The 20,808-nt window shown below is 51.7% G+C and overlaps 2 protein-coding genes across 2 annotated transcripts in view; one reads left to right on the forward strand and one right to left on the reverse strand.

Annotated features, from left to right (window-relative positions):
* Positions 1 to 7,518, reverse strand: part of LOC116436579 (GON-4-like protein) — a 27,918-nt gene extending 20,400 nt beyond the window's left edge. Inside the window, 10 exon segments of the mRNA XM_032093805.1 lie at positions 452 to 622; positions 1,333 to 1,437; positions 1,676 to 1,771; positions 2,122 to 2,172; positions 2,861 to 2,911; positions 3,299 to 3,373; positions 4,759 to 4,955; positions 5,605 to 5,766; positions 7,126 to 7,447; positions 7,450 to 7,518. Coding sequence (XP_031949696.1) covers positions 452 to 622; positions 1,333 to 1,437; positions 1,676 to 1,771; positions 2,122 to 2,172; positions 2,861 to 2,911; positions 3,299 to 3,373; positions 4,759 to 4,955; positions 5,605 to 5,766; positions 7,126 to 7,447; positions 7,450 to 7,503 — 1,284 coding nt within the window. The 5' untranslated portion in view covers positions 7,504 to 7,518.
* A 366-nt stretch (positions 7,519 to 7,884) lies between these two features.
* On the forward strand, positions 7,885 to 20,095 carry SYT11 (synaptotagmin 11). Its single transcript, XM_032093811.1, has 4 exons — positions 7,885 to 8,038; positions 11,356 to 12,179; positions 14,787 to 14,910; positions 17,133 to 20,095. Exons 1-4 carry the CDS (start codon positions 8,005 to 8,007, stop codon positions 17,441 to 17,443), a joined length of 1,293 nt encoding a protein of 430 aa, XP_031949702.1. The 5' UTR covers positions 7,885 to 8,004; the 3' UTR covers positions 17,444 to 20,095.
* The last annotated feature ends 713 nt before the right edge of the window (positions 20,096 to 20,808 follow it).

Genomic DNA, 20,808 nt, shown 5'->3' on the forward strand with positions numbered 1-20,808 from the left:
TTTTCAAAAGGAAAACTATTTTCATTAGTTATGTAACTGTTACAGAGTTACATTTAACAGCTGAAACAACAGCGGTAAGAGACTTATGGGCACAAATAGTGTCATTACAAGAAACTAAAAATCTATGTCACTAACAACCTTTTTAACAGCTGCCTCTGAATGTCCTGCACACTACAGAGATTCAATTTCACAGAATCTAAGACCCATGGAATGGTTTGGATGGGAAGGGACCTTAAAGATCATGTGGTTACAACCCCCAGCCAGGGGCAGGGACACCTTCCACCAGCCCAGGCTGCTCAGAGCTCCACTCATTATTTGAAGTTACAGGGGGAGAGCAGAATGCAGTAAAAGGAGGAGCAGAGAGTCCCAGAAAGTCCTGAAAAAACCCAGAAAGTCCCCTCCTCTCTAACAAATTTTAACCACCCGTCTACCACAGCCCCCAGCCCAGTACCTGGTAGGAGTCCATGCAGACAGGGCTCGAGGCCAGCTCTTCATCCACTGCATGCAGCTTCTCCATGAAGGTGCTGTCTTTGGTTTGCTTGGGTTTGGGAGGTGGTGGGGGTCCCATGGGAACCACTTCAGCACTAATGTGTCGAACAACAGGTGTAGTGACCTTCTCCATCTAATTAAAAAGGCCTTTGTGTTAAAAGGTTTTATTTAGAACAGAAATTTCCAAGGACAGAGTAAATCTCTTTTTCTGCTCGACTGGAAATGGGAGAAATGCTTCACAGAAGGATGTGGATTTTTTCCTACTACACTGACTTTGGTTTCCAGAAAGTGCAAAGAAATATGAAGATTTGCTGGAAAGGAGACATTTGGAAGATTTGAGTATCAGTCTCAACATTACCAGAGCTGATAAACCTGAACACCAATTATTGTGGCAGAATCCTCCCAGAAACCAACTCATGGTGAGTAGAATGTGGAAATATCAATATAATATTGCTCTTTTTGATCCCAGTGTCAGGTCCCAGGGGCTTCCTCGTTCTTTGCTGATCCTTGGCCCACACTGCACCTACTACTCCCTCTGACTGCACAGTCACACAAACACCTTTCTCCTTTTATCAAACTCACTTTCTGCTCCTAAGCCAAGCACAGGAAACCATTCTCCTGCACTCCTCAGAAATGATGAGAAAGATAATCACTATCTGAGGACCTGACAACTGTTTCCATTCCCAGAGCTTTATTTTAGACTCAGCCCCTCCTGCAAGGAACGTGGCAGTGGGACCCTAAAGCCACCCGGCACCTGGAATGTCCCACAGCTTTAGGAATTGATCTGGTTTTTTGGGTTTGGATTAATAAATTAGGAACAGTGACTGTGTCCTCCAGCTTTACCTCACAGAGTGTCCCTCCCTCCTCATCAGAGGAGCGCCTTGTCCTGGACCTCTTGGCTCCACGAGGAGAAGAAGCCGTGCTCTCCACGTCGCTCTCCAGCAAGCTCTGCAGGGCAAGAGATGCACAACGCCCTCAAACCATCGTGCCACAATCAATAACTGCTCCAAATAATATTTCAAAGCCTCTCTTTTAGCCAAATGAATAGTAGAGCATTGAAGAATGATTACTGGAAGGTCCAGGATGACTTACAAGTGTCCATGTGTTAAAGGAGAGAGCGTTCTCCTGCCTCAGACACAGAGAGTTCTGTGCTGAGCACACAGACCTTTGCACAAGCTGCATTTACCTCTTCTGCAGTCTCATCCTCATCTTCATCATCAGGCTGGTATTCTTCATCAGAGGAATCATCTTCCTCCAGGGGAATGTCCACAAACTGAGGTGGCTGCACACAAGAGAAAGAGGGTGACCACAGTTAACAGGAGGAGGAAGAGCTGCACTCCAAGGGTGCACAGCCAGAGGAAACATTTCTAACTGAGGAAACACCCTGAAGCTCAGAAAGGAAATCCTGAAGGAACCAAAGAAATAAATTACTGAAAGATTGGCAAAGGTGGTTTGAAAAGGTGCAAGAACAGGCACAAATGATTTAGTATGATATGATGGAAACACTGCACGAGCAGACACCAGCTCAGAGATGGTTTTAGTACACGAGTCTGCTTCAGCCCTCCAAAAGATCTCTGCCTCAGCAGGAAGCCTCCAGTATGGTCTCTCCTTTCCCAGCAGCAGTTCACTTACCTTCATCTCGTGTGCCTTCTTAATTGGGGAAATATTCCATGTTGGAATCACCTAGGGACAGCAAAAACACTTGGGCTGTGTCACGCAGGCGGGGTGAATCCCATCAACCTAAGGAGCACCTGAGCTTGTGACCCTGATCTCCACAGTGGCCAAGCAACAACAGAGCTCAAACAAAGCTTTCAAACCTCCCATGGGATCTCCAGGAAGCAACTTCAGGACAATGGACACTGGGAGTTCACTGCCCTTCTGCCCTTCCCAGCCCTGACCTGGCCCTGTGCTGCTCAGCTCAAATGGATCCTTTTTTTTTTAACACTGTCTTAACAGATTTCTTTCATTTCAAGACTCAACCACACAAAAGCTTTACATTTCTCTTTGGGTCACACAACCAAAACCACTCAGAATAACAGGATAGGCTGAGCTGGAAGGGACCCACAGGGATCAGAGTCCAACCCCAGGCCCTGCACAGACACCCCAACAACCCCACCCTGGGCATCCCTGAGAGCATTGTTCAAACGCTCCTGGAGCTCTGGCAGCCTCGGGGCCGTGCCCATTCCCTGGGGAGCCTGGGCAGTGCCCAGCACCCTCTGGGGGAAGAACCTTTCCCTGATCTCCAACCTAAACCTCCCCTGGCCCAGCTCCAGCCGTTCCCTGGCTCCTGTCACTGTCACAATGAGCGGAAGTTGGAGCTGCCCCTTGGGCAGGGGAAGGTGCAACAGGGAAGAGCAGATGGTTTACTTACCCCTCCTTTCTCCACAACTTCCTTCAGTTTGGAACGAGTCATTTTGGGCTCCTGAGAGTTTAAAACAAGACAACAGCAATGAATTCAGTAATTTCCTTACCTACAGACTTTTCCCCAGCAACTCTTTACTATGAAACTTTTCTCTTTTTTTTTTTAATTCATTGCCTTTAAATTCACTACCTTTAAATTCATTCCCTTTCACCATAGTGACCTCCAAAATAACTCCTCATACTTCTGTTTCATCGTTTACACTGAGACACTACTCACTTCATCCAGGTGGCAAATCTGATAATGAAACCTAATTATTCCAATAGGTAAATTACCTATTTATTCTACCTCTTCTCCCCACATCCCATGATGGCCCAGGCAGGCAGAGTGGGGAAGGCCTTGAGCATTCAGAACAACTGATAAAACCAACTGAGCAAGCTTTTTACTCACAAACAAAGGAATATCTTCTGTCTCACTGATGGCTGCTTTCATCATGGCTACCACGTGTTCATTTGTGATCACTTCCTAAAGGAACACACAAACCCAGGATGTTTATTAAAGAGAAACAGACAAGGTAACAAGTGTTAGAATAAACGACCTGGAAACAGGATGGAGGAATACTCAGTGTACAAGATGCTTTGTAATGACACTGCAGTAAAAATGATTGCTCAGAGATCAGACAGTAACATTTAAAGTAGCACAGCAGTGAATAAAACGTTTGCACTACGTTCTCTGTGAACGCTCCCCAGAATAAATTCCCAGCAGAGAGAAAAGAAAACAGTCAAAACAAAAGCCCACAGCAGTTTCCCTGATATCAGTAATCAGTCATGTCACGTAATCAGTAAAATGTGCTGATCCCAGTCACAGGAGAAATGCTGCTGGGAAGCTGCAACAGAAAACCTCAATCTTGATTAAACTTCAATCTTTAAGCACTCACAGGCTCCCAAAACAAGGGTGTAAATCCCTGGAGAAAGTGTGGAATAATACACAGTCTTCAAAACACTGTGCTACATCATTCCAGCAAACGCTGCACATATTTAGGAGAAATAGGGGAAGGCAGGAGAGACACAATATCCCAGCCTGCATTTTCTGAAGGCCTCCATAAGGCTCCCGGGAAGGCAGGTGACTGTGAGGAACCTCCAGCCCTCCCACAGCTGCACATGACAGAGAAAGGCATTAATTCAGGGCACTTGCACAGAATCCACGGGTGAATCTGCCTGGAAGAAGCGTGGCAGCCCCCACGTTGTTTGCCACAGGGATGGCAAGAAGGGAAAATATATGAGATCACCTGGATTTGGACAACTCTGGCTGCAGGGAAAACAAAATGTATGATTTTTGACTCTGTGGGAAAATAAATACTATTGCTCTCCAGATCATGCTTTGGGATGAACTGAAATCCAGACCCAAAAGAGGTGCAGAGTTAAGAGATTGACTCCAAAGCTGTGACAGCACAAATATTCTTCTGGCAGCTCCTTTCTAACTGAGAGCTGTGTGATGGACAGTAACTAAAAGTGATGCATTTCTGTCAGCACCACTAGAATTCCAGCAGAATTTTATGATGAAACAGCTCATTCAAAACAAGAAACAGAGTTCACAGCCTACGCCTGCTCATGTGGGCCCAGAAGGATGATTTCAGTTCAGTTATTCCTGCTGCTGCTTCAGAAAAGCAAAACAGGCCCAGGTGCCACTGTAAACACAGGGAACTTGGGATCAACACCTACTGGCAAAGCAGGGCCCAGGTGAGTGGCACAGACACCACGGATCCCATCTCTACAGATTTATTCACGTGATTCCCTCTTTATAGATTTATTAGAAGAGATCAGGATGTGGGTGCTGAGCAAGAATCAGGAATCCCAGAGCCACCATCGTTCCCCAGGAGCCAGGCCTGGAGCCCAGCCCCCCCCACTCACGTGCAGGATGTTTCTCACGTTGACCACGGTCAGGTTGTGCTGTTTGGCTCCATCTTCCAGGGTGCGATCCAGGGACTCGTCCAGTTTGATATCACAGGACAAAGAGCCCTCTTCTTCCTGGCTTTTCCCTTCTCTCTTCCGTTTGGTTGCCTTCCTCCTCCTCTTCCTCCTCTCGACATCCTCCCCGTCCTGCTCCTCTGAAAATCAGCAGAAATGGAATCCAAAACTTCGGCTCTGTCACATCCAGCGCATTGTGAGAGGATGAGTTTAAAAACAAACACAAGCTAGAGCTCTGCAGCTACTGACACAGCAAAACCTCCATCAGCTGATGGGAGACCACCCAAACAGAAACAGCCACGAGAACTAGAAAGTCTTTTGAATGATGGATTCAGTTCTGCAGGACCTGACTGAGTCACTCGAGCAGGTGAAGGTCCTGCAGCTGCCACCTCCTCCTGATTTATGGAATGGCCTCAGCTGCCTTTTTACACCTTCAACAACATTGCAAAAATCCAGGTACCACACAGCAAGAACAGGACTTAAAAAGTGTTCTCCTGCTTTGCTGACTCAGAGAAAGAAAAGAATCATCTTTTTTATTTGAAGCAAAGCAGTGACTTTTAGCAGCCAAAAATTGCAGAGATCAACTCCAGCAAGTCCCACTGGGACACCTGTACTTTGCTGAGACACTGAACTACAGAGCATAAGATTGAAACCTAAAAATACATTGCACTTACACTGCCCCCACCGTGTTCACAATCCAGAGTTTGCTGTATCAGTCACACCATTTATCCAACGGAATAAACGGCCCCAAATCCAAATATTCCTCATCACTCTGCTGGGACCACTCACCAGCTCTGGCGTTCTTCGGTGGCTTCATCGTGGTGGGATTTCTGGCAGCCACCTGCAGAGAGCTTCTCCCTGGAGCCTCTGGCACTGCACCAGGGTTTTCACTTGGATGTGGATCCCGCTGAGAACTCACTTCCACCTCTGTGTACAGCTTAGGGATTTTCCCTGCAAACAGAACACCCAGCTGCAGTCAGATGCACCACAGCGATACCCAGAACAAAGCCAAGACACAAAAGTGTGTCATGACCCATTCCTGCACAACTGCACAAGTCTAACTCAGCCACGGATGTGATGCAGCTGCACGGAGTAGCAGCAGCTCCATCCTGCTGGACACAGACCCAGGCAGAGAGATCCCATTCCAGCCATGTCAGCCTCACTCCCTCACTATCAGCTGTGCACAGCCACGCTCAAACCCTCCCCTGCCACATGAGCCAACTGCCAGAACTTGGTGATTTGTTCAGAACATGGTTCTAGTCCCTGTTGTACAAATGCAACTGCCACAGGAGGGGCAGGCACAGCCAGGGGGTTATTCCCAGCTGGAACAGCACAGTTGGCTGCACCCTCGGGATGCATTTCCACAGCCACCACGGGCCTGTGAACCCACCTGGCTGCAGGGGTGGCTGCAAACCCTTCAAACCCTTCCCCTCCTGTTCTGTGCAGGCCCACACGTTCCACAGCCCAGAAAACAACTGGGAACTGTCCCGTTCCACCTCCTTCCTTGACACAAACTCAGCTTGCAGTCAAATCAGGGAGCTCATCACGGCAACATGAGAACCAGAGACAACAATTCTCACTGAGAAGCACAGAATCCATCAAGTCTGAAGGGCCGCAGAGGGTCACATCTGGTGCCACCTCCCTGCGCAGGCAGGGCCATCCCAGAGCACAGGGCACAGGTTTGTGGCCAGATGGGGCTGGGATGTCCCCAGGGAGACTCCACAGCCGCTCTGGGCTCTGCTCAGGGCTGGGCCCTGCCCAGGGCAGCACTTCTGCCTCCTGTGCAGGGCAATTGCCGGGCTCAGGCCCTGCCCGGTGCTCTGGGGCCGCTGCCGGGCCCCGGAGCAGAGCCCGGGCCCTGCCCTGAGCCCTCCCTGCAGCCAGGGACAGCCAGGGCTGAGGGCCCCTCTCAGCTGGGGCTCCTCTCGAGGCTGAGCAGCCCCGGCTCCCTCAGCCTTTACTTGTGAGAGAGAAGCTCCAACCCCCTCATCTCTGGCCTCACGGGGACTAAGAAACAAGGACGGACTGTCCCTTTCCCGTACAACCATAGAATGGTTTGGGTGGGGAGAGACCTTAAAGCCCATCCAGTGCCACCCCTGCCACGGGCAGGGACACCTCCAACCATCCCAGGATGCTCCAAACCCCGTCCGACCTGGCCTTGGGCACTTTCAGGGATGGGAAAACATCGTGAAAGACCTCGTTTTCATTCTAATCTATAACACTTCCTAGGGGGGGGAAAAAAAAAAAATCTCCAAAACAAAATAAACACCACCAAATCCCAAGGCCCAAAGCCGCCGCCCCTCCCGGTACCTTCCGCCGCCGCCGCCGGGCTGCCGGGGCCCGCGGGGAGCTCCTGCCCGGAGCTCGGGGCCGGTCTCGCAGGGGGTTTCCTCCCGCCCTTCGGCGAGGCCTCCCCGGCCCCCCTCCCCGCGGGCCTGGCGCAGCCGCCGCCATCGGCAGCTCCCGTCGCGGCAGAGCCTCCGGGCAGCTCCGCGTCCTCCCCGCGCTCCCTCGGGCTCGACGGCCCCGCCGCCGCCGCCGCTCTGCGCTTCTTGCAGGGCAGCATCTTCAGCGCCAGCGCCATCACGGCTGCGGGGCCGCTCCGGGGCTGCTGCCGGGCCCCGCTCGGGCCGCCCGGTCCCGCTCGCCGCGCAGGAAGCGGAAGCAGCCGGGGCTCGCCCCGCGCATGCGCGGCCGGGGCCAGTCCCCGACGGGGCTCCGGTGACGCGGGGCCGGGGGGGGGCACCGAGCGCGGGTACCGCCATCTTCGCTGGGCGACGCCGCCGGTGCCCGGTCCAACCCCTCACACACACGCAGACACGCACACATACCCCGGCGGCGCCGCGCCCGGTGCCCGGTGCAAGCCCCCCGCCCGCCTCTGCCGTCGGGGGTCTCCCCGTGGGGCAGGGCGGGTCCGCCCGGTGCTGCCGCCCGCGGTGCCGGTGCCGTCGCTTCCCTGTGGAAAGGGGGGGCGGGGGGGGTTCAGGCACAGCGGGCACACGCCCCGCGGCTCCGTGCCCAGAGCCCCGACAGTTGCCGAGTCACCGCCGGGCGGGGCCGCCGCGGGCGGGGCGGGGCCGGGCGGGGCGAGCGCCGCAGCGGGACCAGTCGGCAGCTCCTGCATCCCGGCCGCGAGAGCATCCTCCGCACCGGGCCCCGCACCCCCGCGGCCCCGGCCTCGGCGGGGCCATGGCCGAGATCACCAGTGTCCACCCCGGCTTCGGTGAGTGGGGCCGGGCCGCGGCGGCCCCGGCTGCGGCCCCTCCGCCCCGGCGGGGCCCCGAGAGGCGCCTCCGGGGCCGGGCCGTGCCCTGCGCCTTCGGCCCCCCTCTCACCGCGCGGGGACGGGCAGCGCCGGTCCCGGGCTCCCCGCACCCGACGGCCGCGGCCCCGGCCCCTCAGCATCCCCCGGTACCGGCCCCTCAGCATGCCCCGCTCCCTCAGCATCCCGCGGCCCCTCCGCCCCCGCCGGCGGGCGAAGCTGCTCCCCCCGCGGCCGCCGCTCGCCGCCCGCTGCTGGGGCGGTGCCAGCGCTCGGCCCCGGGAGCGGGGCCGCTGCCGGCGGTCGCTGGCGGAGCGGGGGCCGGTGGCAGGTGCAGCCCGGGCCGATGACGTGATGTCTGTGCCGGGCCGCGCCGCGCCCCGGCCTTTGTTCGCGCTCCCCGGGGCGGCTGCGGCACCGGCACCGGCGGCACAAGGCGGGGCCTGCCCGGGGCACCGGGGGATGCTGCGGGCGGCGGCGGCGGGGCCGGGGCGGGGCGGGGCGGGCGGGGAACCGGCCCGGCCGAGCGCTGGCGGGGCCCGGGCGGAGTCGGGAGCCGGTGCCGGGAGCGCCGCGGGGGCGATGGAGAAGCTCCAAGCCCCGCTCAGCCCCCGGGGGGAGCGAAGGGCCCGGCCCGTGCGGGGCCCGGCCCGGGGGTGTTGGGTCGAGAATCGCTCGGGTTTGGGATGTTTTTTCGTGCAGCCTCGGCGTGAGGAGGGCGGGGGCCGCAGCGCCGGGGCTTCCTCCAGCGCTGAGCATCCAAAGCGCTGCCTCCGCCTGTCCTGCAGCAGCCGCTGACCTTCCCCTCCCACCCTCCGGCCCCGTGGGCACTGCACGGGCGCTGCGTTTGCTCTGAATCCCGAAGTACTCAGGGATATTCCTCCATCCGACAGCATTTATCTCATGGAGAACGGCCCCACTCCCCTGTTACCTTGTGTTTCCTGGGATCCGAGAGCCATGTGCTGTCACCATTTAACCATTGGCCACCATTGGGGTATCCTTAGCAAACATCGGGTTTCAAAGGAGGCTTTTGGTGATTTTTGATTTTGTTGCGGTCAAATCGTAGCGTCACGTCGGAACAAAGGCGTCTTCCACAAAGTTTGGATAAAAAAGCAAAGTTCTGCTCTGTTGGAGGGAGGTGTCAGGCTGTGCTGCCATTTCAGATGGACCCTGGGTGTGGGGAGTGCTCTGAAAGCTGCAAAAGCTTCACTGGAATTGGGTTTAGGCAGCTTTAGGTCAGCGTAGTTTTCAAGTGCAGGGAATTATGGAGACAGGACTAAAGGATGTATGGAATGATTACATAAACGGGAGCCTTCAGCCAGGACAAGGGGGGTTGTGAGCAAGATCCTGAGGCACGAACAGGCACTGGGTGAGATGAGGTGGGACACAGCAAACCTCAAGCCACGTCATGAGGCTGAGGAGCTCTTTGCCACAGAATGTCACAGGAGCCAAATGTAAGACTTGAAATAATATTTAGAGCTGAAATAATATTTAGAGTTGCGACAATTCAGTGGGAGAAAATATTTATTTGGTGCTTTCTGGTGTGACTGTCGGGTGCTGCTGCTGGAATTGTCCCATCAGAGGTGCAGGAAATGAAGGTACAAGAGCTGATTCTGTGAGGACACAACAGAATCAAAAAACCACACACTGAGAAGCAAGAATAAGAATAAGGAAATAAGAATAAGAATAAGAATAAGAATAAGAATAAGAATGGAGTTTCAGCATTTTTCTTACGTATCCACCAAAGCTTTTTAAGCTGTCTCCAAATGAGTTGTTAAAGACCATTTGCCTTATATCAAAGAGGGAACATTAAATAACAAACTGAAGTTGGGGTTTTGGGGCAGTGTTTCGTCAACATTATGAACTCTTCTTGCTTTAGTTAATTCAATCCCAGGCTCTGCAGCGAAACCTGGGACAGGTTTCTTTGTGGAATCAATCACCACTGACAAAGATTCCAGCTGCAGGTCAGAAAGGCTTCTATCTAACCAAAAGTGGTTTTTCCAGTTTTGGGAGAAGGCAGAATAATTTTCCCTGAGTCTGTCAGGTGCTCAGTTTACAGCCTGTTAACCTCAGGAAACAGTGATGTGGGAAGAACAGAGAAAATCCAAACTCATGGTGCTCTCTATAGCTTCAAGGATGAGGTTAGAAGATTGTTTCCTCCTGTTTGTGGTACAGAATGAAGAGGAAAATGAGACAGGTTTGCCTTTTTTTAAGCAGCTGTCTCACTTGGGTACTGCCACGATTGCCATGATAATGGTTTTTGGTAAAGGAGTGGTTTGTACAATTTGTAAAAGAAAGAGATATGGGGTTAGAGGACCTTTTCTTTTGTTTGCTGGCTTCCCAAAGATAAAAGAAAATGACTCTAAAATCAGGAATACAAAAATAAGTTACATGGAGAGCCTGACTCCACCTTTCCTAAAACCCCCCACCAAGAAACTGAAGACAGCAAAAAATCCCCTCCTTTTCCTCCCCTTTTAACATTCAACAACCCCGGCTCTTTTCACATCTCCTTCTCTTCCATCTGCTCTCCATCCTCCACCCACCCCAGCCTTTCAGTCCTCTTGGAATTGCTGGAGGATGTCAGTGCAGAGTCCTGGGGAGCTCAGCACCACTGGCTTCATTCTGTGCCTTGGCAAAACTTCTCCAAAGTCATCCATTAGCAAATAACCAGATCAAAATGAACGTGGTATTTATTTTTTTTATTCTGCCTTGCCATTACTGATTAACACAGTTGGCATAAAATCTAGAAAATATCAGATAATCCCTAAATCCAAGCCCAGGATTTTCTGTCTGGCGGTTTGGGCACTGGATTTCCGTGGGAGATTTCACGTTTGCCCTTGGCCTCGGCCACAAGGGCCAGGGCAAAACAACCATTTCAGGGCAAAGTGGTGTTTTAAAAATTGTTAATAAAGGATCTCTCAGATCCAGCATTGTGGCCGTATTTATTGCCCCCTCCCCGTTGTGGAAATAGAATTGTGTAACATTTCTGAAAGGGGCATTAAAAAAATAAAAGAAAATGCTTCCTGCACATCAAGAGCCCGCGTTCCTATGGAGATGCTGGTGATGCAGGAGCTGGCTTTGGCAAGATAAGGTAATCAACAGTTTGAGATCCTTAGCACATGGAACACAGGTCAGGCACGCCTTAGGAGTGTGAGAAATAAATTTAGAAACAGAAGTGGTGTCTGGGGAAGCTTTGATAGGCAGATCCCAGGATTAAGAGCGCGACAGGACTGTGTAGATCTGCACACCTGGGGCCTCACTGCCTTGTCTCCCCACAGATGTGTCTCCCGTGGTGGCAGGACTCATTGGAGCCACCGTCCTGGTGGTTTCTGTCTCAGTCACAGTCTTTGTGTGGACATGCTGTCACCAGCAAGCAGAAAAGAAGCACAAAACCCCCCCGTACAAATTCATTCACATGCTGAAAGGCATCAGCATCTACCCGGAGACCTTGAGCAACAGGAAGAAAATCAACCGGATCCGGAGAGACAAGAACGGCACGGCCAAGGAGGCGGGCAGGGGGAACCTCCTGGTGGATGCTGCTGAGTCTGGGCTGATGGGCTCCGACAAGGCTCCGGACGCGCCCGGCGCAGCTCCCCGCGTCGACCAGCTCCCCATCAAAGTAGATTATGGAGACGAACTCAGCCCAGATCAAAGCCTCACCCCGGGAGGGAGCAAAACCTCCTCCCCCTCTTCCCCGGGCGACGACGTCATGCTGGGAGACCTGACTTTCTCAGTGGACTACAACTTCCCCAAAAAGGCGCTGGTGGTCACCATCCAGGAGGCGCACGGGCTGCCCGTGATGGACGAGCACACCCAGAGCTCCGACCCCTACATCAAGATGACCATTCTGCCCGACAAGAGGCACCGTGTCAAGACTCGCGTGCTCCGCAAGACCCTGGAGCCGGTCTTCGACGAGACCTTCACCTTCTACGGGATCCCCTACAGCCAGCTCCAGGACCTGGTGCTGCACTTCCTCGTGCTGAGCTTTGACCGCTTCTCCCGGGATGATGTGATTGGGGAGGTGATGGTGCCCCTTGCAGGGGTGGATCCGAGCACCGGGAAGGTCCAGCTGACCAGGGAGATCCTCAAAAGGAACATACAAGTAAGTTATGAGGCTCTTTGCCCTGTGTTTGATCCCAGGTCTTTGGATCTGTGGTTTAACCACCAGGAATAATGCAATTCCTCAGCCACGAGGCCTGGCTCTCCCCAGGTGCATGGTTTTGGTATGATGTGGCTGTGGTTTTAGCTGGGCACTTCTCTGCTGTGTGGTGATGGCAGGTGGGTAAGGTTTTGTCACCCCTGAGGCACAGGAATGAGGAATGTTATGATGGATGGTGTCAAGAAAAAAGGCAAATTCCCATCTCCAAATAAAAGCTGATGTGGTAACATCACTTAGATGTGCAAACCTCACTTAGAGAGGGAGATTTGTCTGATCTGACCAGTTTAGACCCCTCTGCTTGGAATTATTTACATCTGAATTGTTGCTGTAAAATTGTGCCAGTGCAGCCTGATGGGATTCCCCTTGTCCTGGAGCAGAAATCAGCGCCCAGGAACCCACCTGAGATGGGCTGGATTGGGAACAAAAGGCAGACATCTGAAATTTGGGTGACATGAATCCCAGCGAAATGAATCCCACTCTCGGTGCCTGGTGCGGTAGACAGAAGGATGAGCACTCTGGAGCAGATGTTTGTGTGCTCAGGGAGGAGGAGGAGGGAGAGGAGGAGGTACTTAAGATTTTAATCCTCTTGCTCAGTTGATTTCTGCTGCCCATCTCCCAGGTTCAATAGCAAAAGGCATTTGGGCTCACTTATTGATGTAACATCTGGGAAATCATTGCTGGGCTCTATAAAATCCTTCCTTGTGTCCTAGAGTGGCACAGTTTAACTTGAAATGTTTCTACTTTATGGGGTGTTCAGCTTGATTATTATTATTATTGTTGTTGTTATTATTGTTATTATTATTATTTAAAGGAGATTCTGTGTCAATGACCCCAACAAACCAAGAGTTCTGGTAATTACTTGGCTGCTCTTCAGTTCTTGGGATGCTTTTTAGGATAAAACAAGTGGCTGGTTCAGGGTCTTTAATATTTTTTTTTCAGTGCATTGACTGGATCTCTTAGAAGAAATAGATTAAAAATAGAGGGGAAAATAGATTTGAATATAAATAATTTTAATCAAGGATGCCAATTATTTGCCATTTATTAGTAATCAAAAATTGATTTACCTTGAAAATCTGCATCGTTCCACAGCATCACAACCAAACAAAGTTTGTCTGGAGGCTTCAAAATCTGGGATGCAGAATTGCATTTAACACCCAGTAATGACCCAGTGACCCAGGCCAGGCCTGCATCCCACATCCCATCCTAGTGAACATTCCCAAAAGTTTCTAACTGACAATCACAGACTGCAAATTACTTTGAAGCAGAATCCCAGAATCCCAGAAGGACTTGGGTTGGAAGGGACCTTAAATATCATCTCATTCCAACCCCATGCCATGGGGAGGGACACCTTAAGACCAGAAGAACCCCAAAACTCTTAATAACGTCCTCACTCCATAAAAAATCTCTCTCTGGCTGTTGCATTCTTGTGTATCCAAGGAGCCAAAGTTCCAAACATTTCCCTTCCAGGGCCAGGAACTTGCTCAAATATTTATTCTCCTCCCAGAATTTTGCAGGAGCAGTAAGTTCCCAGCAGCTGGACTTCCATGGTCCTCGTGAGTCCCAAATCAGGATAGTTATCATCCTGTGATTCCAGGCATTTGAAAAACTTGTGGTAAACACACAGAAACCACTCAAATCAAAAGAATGACATTAAAATGAACATTTTCCATGTTTAAGTTCCCACTCTGCACTTTCCCCGCTCAGCTGAGCAGGAGGACTGACAGAACTTCACCTCAGAGCACGGAATGGGGCATTTGCTGTTGTGCCTCAGTGTTCTGAAAGGAGAAAAATCCCTTCCTTGGGGCCTCGCTGACCCTTTGCTCTGCCAGGTCCCAGCTCCTGACGGGGCAGGAGGAGGTCTGGAATTCTGGGAGAGAGCCCAAAGTTTCAGCAGCTCTGTGACTGACACCCCACGAGTTCCCACCCCTGGCTGGTGCTGTTCACCTTGACAGCAAATCAACTCCATCTCAGTCAGTGCCAGCTCAGTGGAAGTGAGCACACACCATCTGGAAACCAAAACTAATTATCTTAATGTTATGCTAACGTAATGTTACTCTTTGGAAGGATGCACAGCAGGTTTAACTGAGACCTGAGATAAAACCAGCTCTGGTTTTATCTTCTTTTCATCTTCATCCTGTAGCTTTACAGGCTGAACTGATGGTGAGACTGCCAGGACACTCCTGAAGAGCCTGAGGAGCTCAGCTACTGAGGCTCCACCAAAAATCAGTGGCATTTGAGCTCCCAAACCCCTCAGAGCCCTTTAGTCACAGATGCCCAAAGCCAGCCGTGGCCACTCCTCCCTCAGAAGGTCCCACCAGGTTTGCCCTGCTGGAAATGCAGAATTCCAGGCTGTGGGGGCACTCACAGCTCTGGGGGGAGCACGGGGTGGTTTCCCTTCTGCACCTGAGGCACCAAGAGTGGTCTGTGGCTCATTTTCCCACTCTTTAAGGCATTTAGCACAAGGAAAGGGAATTCTGGCGAACTCCAGAAATCATCCCTGGCTCTGAGACCACCTTGTCCTGACGAGCTCTCTGCGTTTCACCCTGACAGAAGTGCATCAGCAGAGGGGAGCTGCAGGTGTCCCTGTCCTACCAGCCCGTGGCACAGAGAATGACCGTGGTGGTGCTGAAAGCCAGGCATTTGCCAAAGATGGACATCACCGGCCTCTCAGGTAGAAGCTATTTTCTCCAGCTCTGCACATGTGGGGAAAAAATAAATCCCCAAGTCCACTTGCAGGGCTTTTCCCTTGTTTCAGCTGAAGGTTTTGGCTGTTTGCACATTTTTCCTCAGACTCTTCCTGAGGGTGATGGATCGCTCCGAGTGCTCCGTCACTCACCTGCAGGTGGTTGTGCAAAGCAGCCCAAATCCTTCCTGCTGGGAGCCCCGGTTGGTTTGTTCAGGCAGGGGTTGGTGGAGGCAGCAGCTTTCCGTGCTGGATCCAGAACAGCCTGGATCCATGGGATCCATGGGATCCACAGGCCGAGGCCAAAGGTGTGAGGAAAACTGGGAATGGCCCTGGGTGGCTGGGGCTGGACATGAGCCCAGGTGTGCCCAGGTGTGCCCAGGTGTGCCCAGGTGGGCGAGAAGCCGATGGCACCTGGGCTGGACCAGCCCCAGGGTGGGCACAGGAGCAGGGCAGTGACCGTTCCCTTTGCTGGGCACCGATGAGAGACCTCAAATCTGGGGTCAGAGCGTGTCCAGAGATGGGAGTGGAGCTGGGAAGGGGCTGGAGAATTCCTGAGGGAGCTGGAAAGGGGCTCAGCCTGGAGCAAAGGAGGCTCAGGGGGGACCCTGTGGCTCTGCACAAGTCCCTGACAGGAGGGGGCAGCCGGGGGGGTCGGGCTCTGCTCCCAGGGAAAAACAGGACAAGAGGAAATGGCGTTAAGTGGTGCCAGGGGAGGCTCAGGGTGGACAGCAGCAGGAATTTCCCCATGGAAAGGGTGCTCAGGCCTTGGCAGGAGCTGCCCAGGGAGGTTTGGAGTGCCCATGCCTGGAGGTGTCCAAGGAAGGGCTGGAGGTGGCACTCAGAGCTCTGGGCTGGGCACAGGGTGGGCATCGGGCACAGGGTGGACTCGATGATCCTGGAGGGCTTTTCCAACCTCAATCATTCCATGATTTTGTGATTTGAGGTCCTGAGCAGCTGTTCCATGGCTTTGTCAGGCCCTGCCCCTGGGAGAGGAGGGGGACAAGCGTGATGAGGAGCAGTGGCAGGCTCAGAATGGAGAGGAGGAATTCGAGACAATTCTGGCTCGGTGTTTTGGTTTTTCCATTTCTGTTGTTTTTGCTGGGTTTGTTCTTGTGCTGTTTGAAGAGAGGAGAAGAGCAGCTGTTCTGGCTTCCCTGTTTCACAGATTCTCAGACTCCTGAATCCCCTTTGCAAAGTTTCCTTCGGGATTATGGGGAAATGGTTGGAGTCAACCTGAGATTCAGTAACTGACTGAGAGCAAACGTAGCCTTGGTTTTGCAGCTTTCTCCTGGCCACCTCAGAGGGAATGCAGACAAATGAAGACCAGGATTAATTATTGTAGGCCCTACGTTTTACTCTTTTGTTAAAAAAAAAAAAGAAAAAGAAAAGCCCCAGGATAAATTTTTCAGTGATGTTCTACCTGCAGAATCTTGTGACTAACACTGTTTATTTTTATATGATCTTTGTATTATGCATAAGCCCAGTGCAGCCGGGTAAAAAAAAAGGTGAAAAAGAGGCAGTGCCAGCTGGGCAAGGGCCTTCCAGCTTCAAAACTTGTGTGGCACGAGAAAAAAAAAAAAGCTCTCAGTGCCTGGTATCTCGATTGTAATCCTGCACCAGTGTCTGCATAAAGAGCAGCTGCCCGAGGGCCGGGGGAGGCTGGGGGGAAAAGGGAGGCTTTGTTTTAAACTTTCTTCTTTCCCAGCACCTTCCACTGGCAGCGTTTCCCATCTGCAAATTATCAAAACTGCCTGGGCCCTTTGCTGGGCTGTGTCCTGAACAAGGGTGGGGTGGTCAGTCTGGCGAAGAGAGGGATTTGGGGTGACCTTCCTGTGGCCTCCCAGTGCTGGAAGGAGCCAGCAGGGAGAGGGATTGTTTATGAGGGCCTGGAGTGGCAGGGCAAGGGAAAACGGCTTCAAACTGCCAGAGGGCAGGGCCAGATGGGATATTGGGAAGGAATTGTTCCCTGTGAGGGTGGGGAGACCCTGGCACAGGGTGCCCAGAGCAGCTGGGGCTGCCCCTGGATCCCTGGCAGTGCCCAGGGCCGAGTTGGAGCCACCTGGGACAGTGGGAGCTGTCCCTGCCCACGGCAGGGGGTGGGATGGGATTTTTAAGTCCCTCCCAGCCCAACCCACTCCGTGCCCGTGTCTCACACCCTGTGCTGGAGCTGTCCTGGGCTGTGTTATTGGTTCCTCCCTCTCCCCCAGCAGACCCCTACGTCAAGGTGAACGTTTACTACGGGCGCAAGCGCATCGCCAAGAAGAAGACCCACGTCAAGAAGTGCACTTTGAACCCCGTCTTCAACGAGTCCTTCATCTACGACATCCCCGTGGATCTCCTGCCCGACATCAGCATCGAGTTCCTGGTGATCGACTTCGACCGCACCACCAAGAACGAGGTGGTGGGGAGGCTGATCCTGGGCGCCCACAGCGGCAGCGCGGCGGGCGCCGAGCACTGGCGCGAGGTGTGTGACAGCCCCAGGAAAGCCGTGGCCAAGTGGCACAGCCTGAGCGAGTACTGAGCACAGGCCGACCCCTAGGACAGACTTAAACCTTGTTTTAGCTGTAGGACTAAACTTTCGTTGAGAAGCAGCAGCTGATTGGTTCTCTTAGTGATGTGATTTTTTTTTGCAGGGCACTAAAATTCTAAGGAGCATTAAAAAATTGATGGGGAATAAAGAAATAAATGGAAAAAAAAAAAAAGGTACCACGAATATATATAACAGTGTAATCACGCTATTGCATGCCTACTACAAACTGAAATTAGTATAACTGCCAATATCAAGTTGCAGGTTTTAATACAATTATCTGTCACTATGGAAGTTGTGTTTGTGCCGAGCTGTCTTTGCTGGTATTCACCAAGATTGGCCTGTCTTTATTAGGCTTCTCCCAAAGTTTCTGAATTCTGCTGTTTAACCTCTAGTTTCTTGTTAGTTTTGCCTGCCCATTGGTTCTTGCAGTTCTGTTCTGTGCTGGTTTGGGAGTCCCAACCGCGTTTCCATGTAGAGCTGGGTTAGAATTCTGCACTGGCACAAAAGGAAAATACAGGGAAAATGGCACTGGCCTCCAGAGAAGAAACAATTCTGTGTCAGGCACCGAAATCCTTGTTGCTGGGATGGACTTGGGGAGCTGTGAGGTCACAGCCTCCAAGGCTTGACTCTAAAATCCAAACCCCAACGAACTGATCCCGTTGCTTTTGCCACGTGGGAGTCACGCAGGCAGGATCTCACAGTCTGTAGGAATTGGGGAAATCCTGCTCGGTTTCATTGTATTTAATCCTGTCTGTGCATGAAAGAAACCCAAACATTGATTGGTGAGGAAACCCTTAAACATGAAATGCCAAATTCTACCTGGCTGATGAGTTCTGTCCAATGGCAAAGCAGAGCTGAGCTAGGGAAAGGCCTTGGAGGCAGAGCTTGTGCATGAAAAGATCACAAAGCTTCCCTTCATCCATGCTGGAGTCAATTTGCATCAGACGTGGTCCTGCAGTCACCCAAGAGCTCCCAAAAGAGGAGCAAACCCAGGGCAAAGCCTGGCACTAAAAAATGGGCCAGACCTGGAGTTTCAAGGCAGCTTGGGGGAATCCTGAAATCCTGACTGACTCCTGAGTCTGGGAACCACCTGCAAGGGGACAGATGGCCCTGACCAGAGGGACCTTGAGCACCTCAGGCTGTTTTAACCCTGCAGAGTAAGGAATTTGGAACAGAAGTTCATAAAGTTTGGCAGCAGCTGCCTGACGTGGTGGTGCTCACACGGCCCTGGAGCTGCCTTTGGACGCAACCAGAGCATCCTGGCACAGAACTGGATTTGGGTATTCTGGCTACAGCCCAGCCAGGGCACAGATAAGGATGATAACTGGCAGCAAATAATTCATGGTAACCAGTGTTGGTGAATTGAGCAGAAATAATTTTAACTAAAATTGTTCCTGGGCTCTCCAGTGGAAAAACAGAAGCAGAACTGGGTTTGCAGAGAGGCTCTTGGACAGCCCCAGGTTTTCAGGAAACCTTTCGCTGCTCCCAGGCAGCCACTCTGCTCTGAGCCCTGTGGGATGCAAATAGGAATGCAAATAACAGATTATCATTTTTAAAAAATTAAGATCATTTACCTACTTACAGGATTTGACTGCTGAATTTTAGATCCCTGTTGGAAAAATGATCCTTTTCACCTTCTCTCTCCTGAAATGGGAATAACTGAGCGAGGCTCCCCCGGCTCCCCACGAGGCGCCAGGGAAGCAGCAGCTCCGTGTGAACAGGCAGCACTTTGTGAGCTGCCACCACTTTGGCATCTCTTCCTAAGGCATTATTTTTGGAAAGCTGATTTTTCTCACTCACAGCCACTCACTCACTGGCCCTCCCTCCCAGGCAGTGGCTCCTTGAGGCTGCAGCTCCATTTCTCAGCAGACACAAGTGTGGATTTTGCTCCCCCTGTTACCCATCCCCATGGCCAGGATTTCTGCCTGAGGTTGTAGTAGATTTTATCAGTGTCTTAAATGCTTTCCAGCTCGAGCTCTTGGTGGCTCAGAGCCACAGCCCAGAGAACGAGTTCCCCCTTGGAAATTGCTGTAGATCTCTTTCAATCCTAGTTTTTGCACTAAGCAATTGCGTTGCTGCAGTTTAAGCAACTGTCACGACTTCTCCTCGGAACATGCTTTGAACACCGCTCCAAAGATCCGACCAGGACTAACAGCAACAACAAAATGCCCTTCTCCCTTCGGTGTGAAAAGCATGACTAAGCCTAGATGATCTTAGGATTCCTTTAGTTGCAAAGGAAAGATGAATTTCTTGTCAAGGAAACATGCTCAGGGTAAATAGACTTAGGCTATCGGGCAGGTAGGAGTAGCTCCAACACTCTTCTGGAATAATAGGAAACTGAAGATGTGCAGATATATATTTTTTAAAACATAAAATAGACAGTAAGTGACAGCGGACTCACTGTAAAATCTCCCAGGTGTGGTTATTCTTTACCTTGTGTCTTCTATTGTAAAATGAACTTGGACAGTTACAACTTTGTGTGGAAAAAAAAAAAAGAAAAAAAAAGAAAAAAGGCAAAAAATCTAACTCAACCTGTGTGAAACTGCATAATGCTATAAGCTAACCTACATTCTGTAATGCTACCTTGTATGTTGAATTTGTTAACGCACATTGAGCGTGCAAATAAAAATTAAATCACTTTAATTGTGCTGCCTGTGCCGTGTGTGACCGTGGGCAACACGAAGGCGACTGAGCGCTCCGAGGATTTGTTTCTATAAATATGCATTTCTGCTGAAAATGTGCATTTAATTCACGGGAGAAGCACACACAGAATAAATCTCAGTGGAATAAAGAAACGCAGCAGAATCCTGGCAAATGAAATATTAAATTAAAGCGAGTCTGGAAAAGAGAAGGATTCAGGGTGACCCAGTTGTGGCCATCCAGCACCTAAAGGAGCCATCAAGGAAGATGGAGAAAGACTATTTATAAAGGCCTGGAGTGCCAGGACAAGGGGAATGGCTTCACACGGACAGAGAGGGGATTTAGTTTGGATTTTGGGAAGGAATTCTTCCCTGTGAGGGTGGGCAGGCCCTGGCACAGGGTGCCCAGAGCAGCTGTGGCTGCCCCTGGATCCCTGGCAGTGCCCAAGGCCAGGCTGGATGGGGCTTGGAGCAGCCTGGGACAGTGGGAGGTGTCCCTGCCATGGCAGGGGTGGGATGGGATGAGTTTTAAGGTCCCTCCCAACCCAAACCATTCCCTGATTCCGTGATAACCCTTTTACTTAAGCCTTAGCCCATCCCAAACCCTCACTGCATTGTAATTTGGTGTAATTTGGTACAATCTGGCATGAACAGATATTCATTAAGTTGAATCTAAGTGGGGAAAAAGGACATTACACGGGCAGAAAAAGAAGCAAT

This window comes from Corvus moneduloides, chromosome 29 (assembly GCF_009650955.1).
Source record: "Corvus moneduloides isolate bCorMon1 chromosome 29, bCorMon1.pri, whole genome shotgun sequence".
Lineage (NCBI taxonomy): Eukaryota > Metazoa > Chordata > Aves > Passeriformes > Corvidae > Corvus > Corvus moneduloides.

Bases quoted from the DNA above. Each gene is read 5' to 3' on its own strand.
- SYT11 (XM_032093811.1), top strand. From the start codon at position 8,005: ATGGCCGAGATCACCAGTGTCCACCCCGGCTTCG. The intron at 8,039-11,355 runs GTGAGTGGGGCC...GTCTCCCCACAG, and splicing joins CAGTGTCCACCCCGGCTTCG to ATGTGTCTCCCGTGGTGGCA. The intron at 12,180-14,786 runs GTAAGTTATGAG...TCACCCTGACAG, and splicing joins TCCTCAAAAGGAACATACAA to AAGTGCATCAGCAGAGGGGA.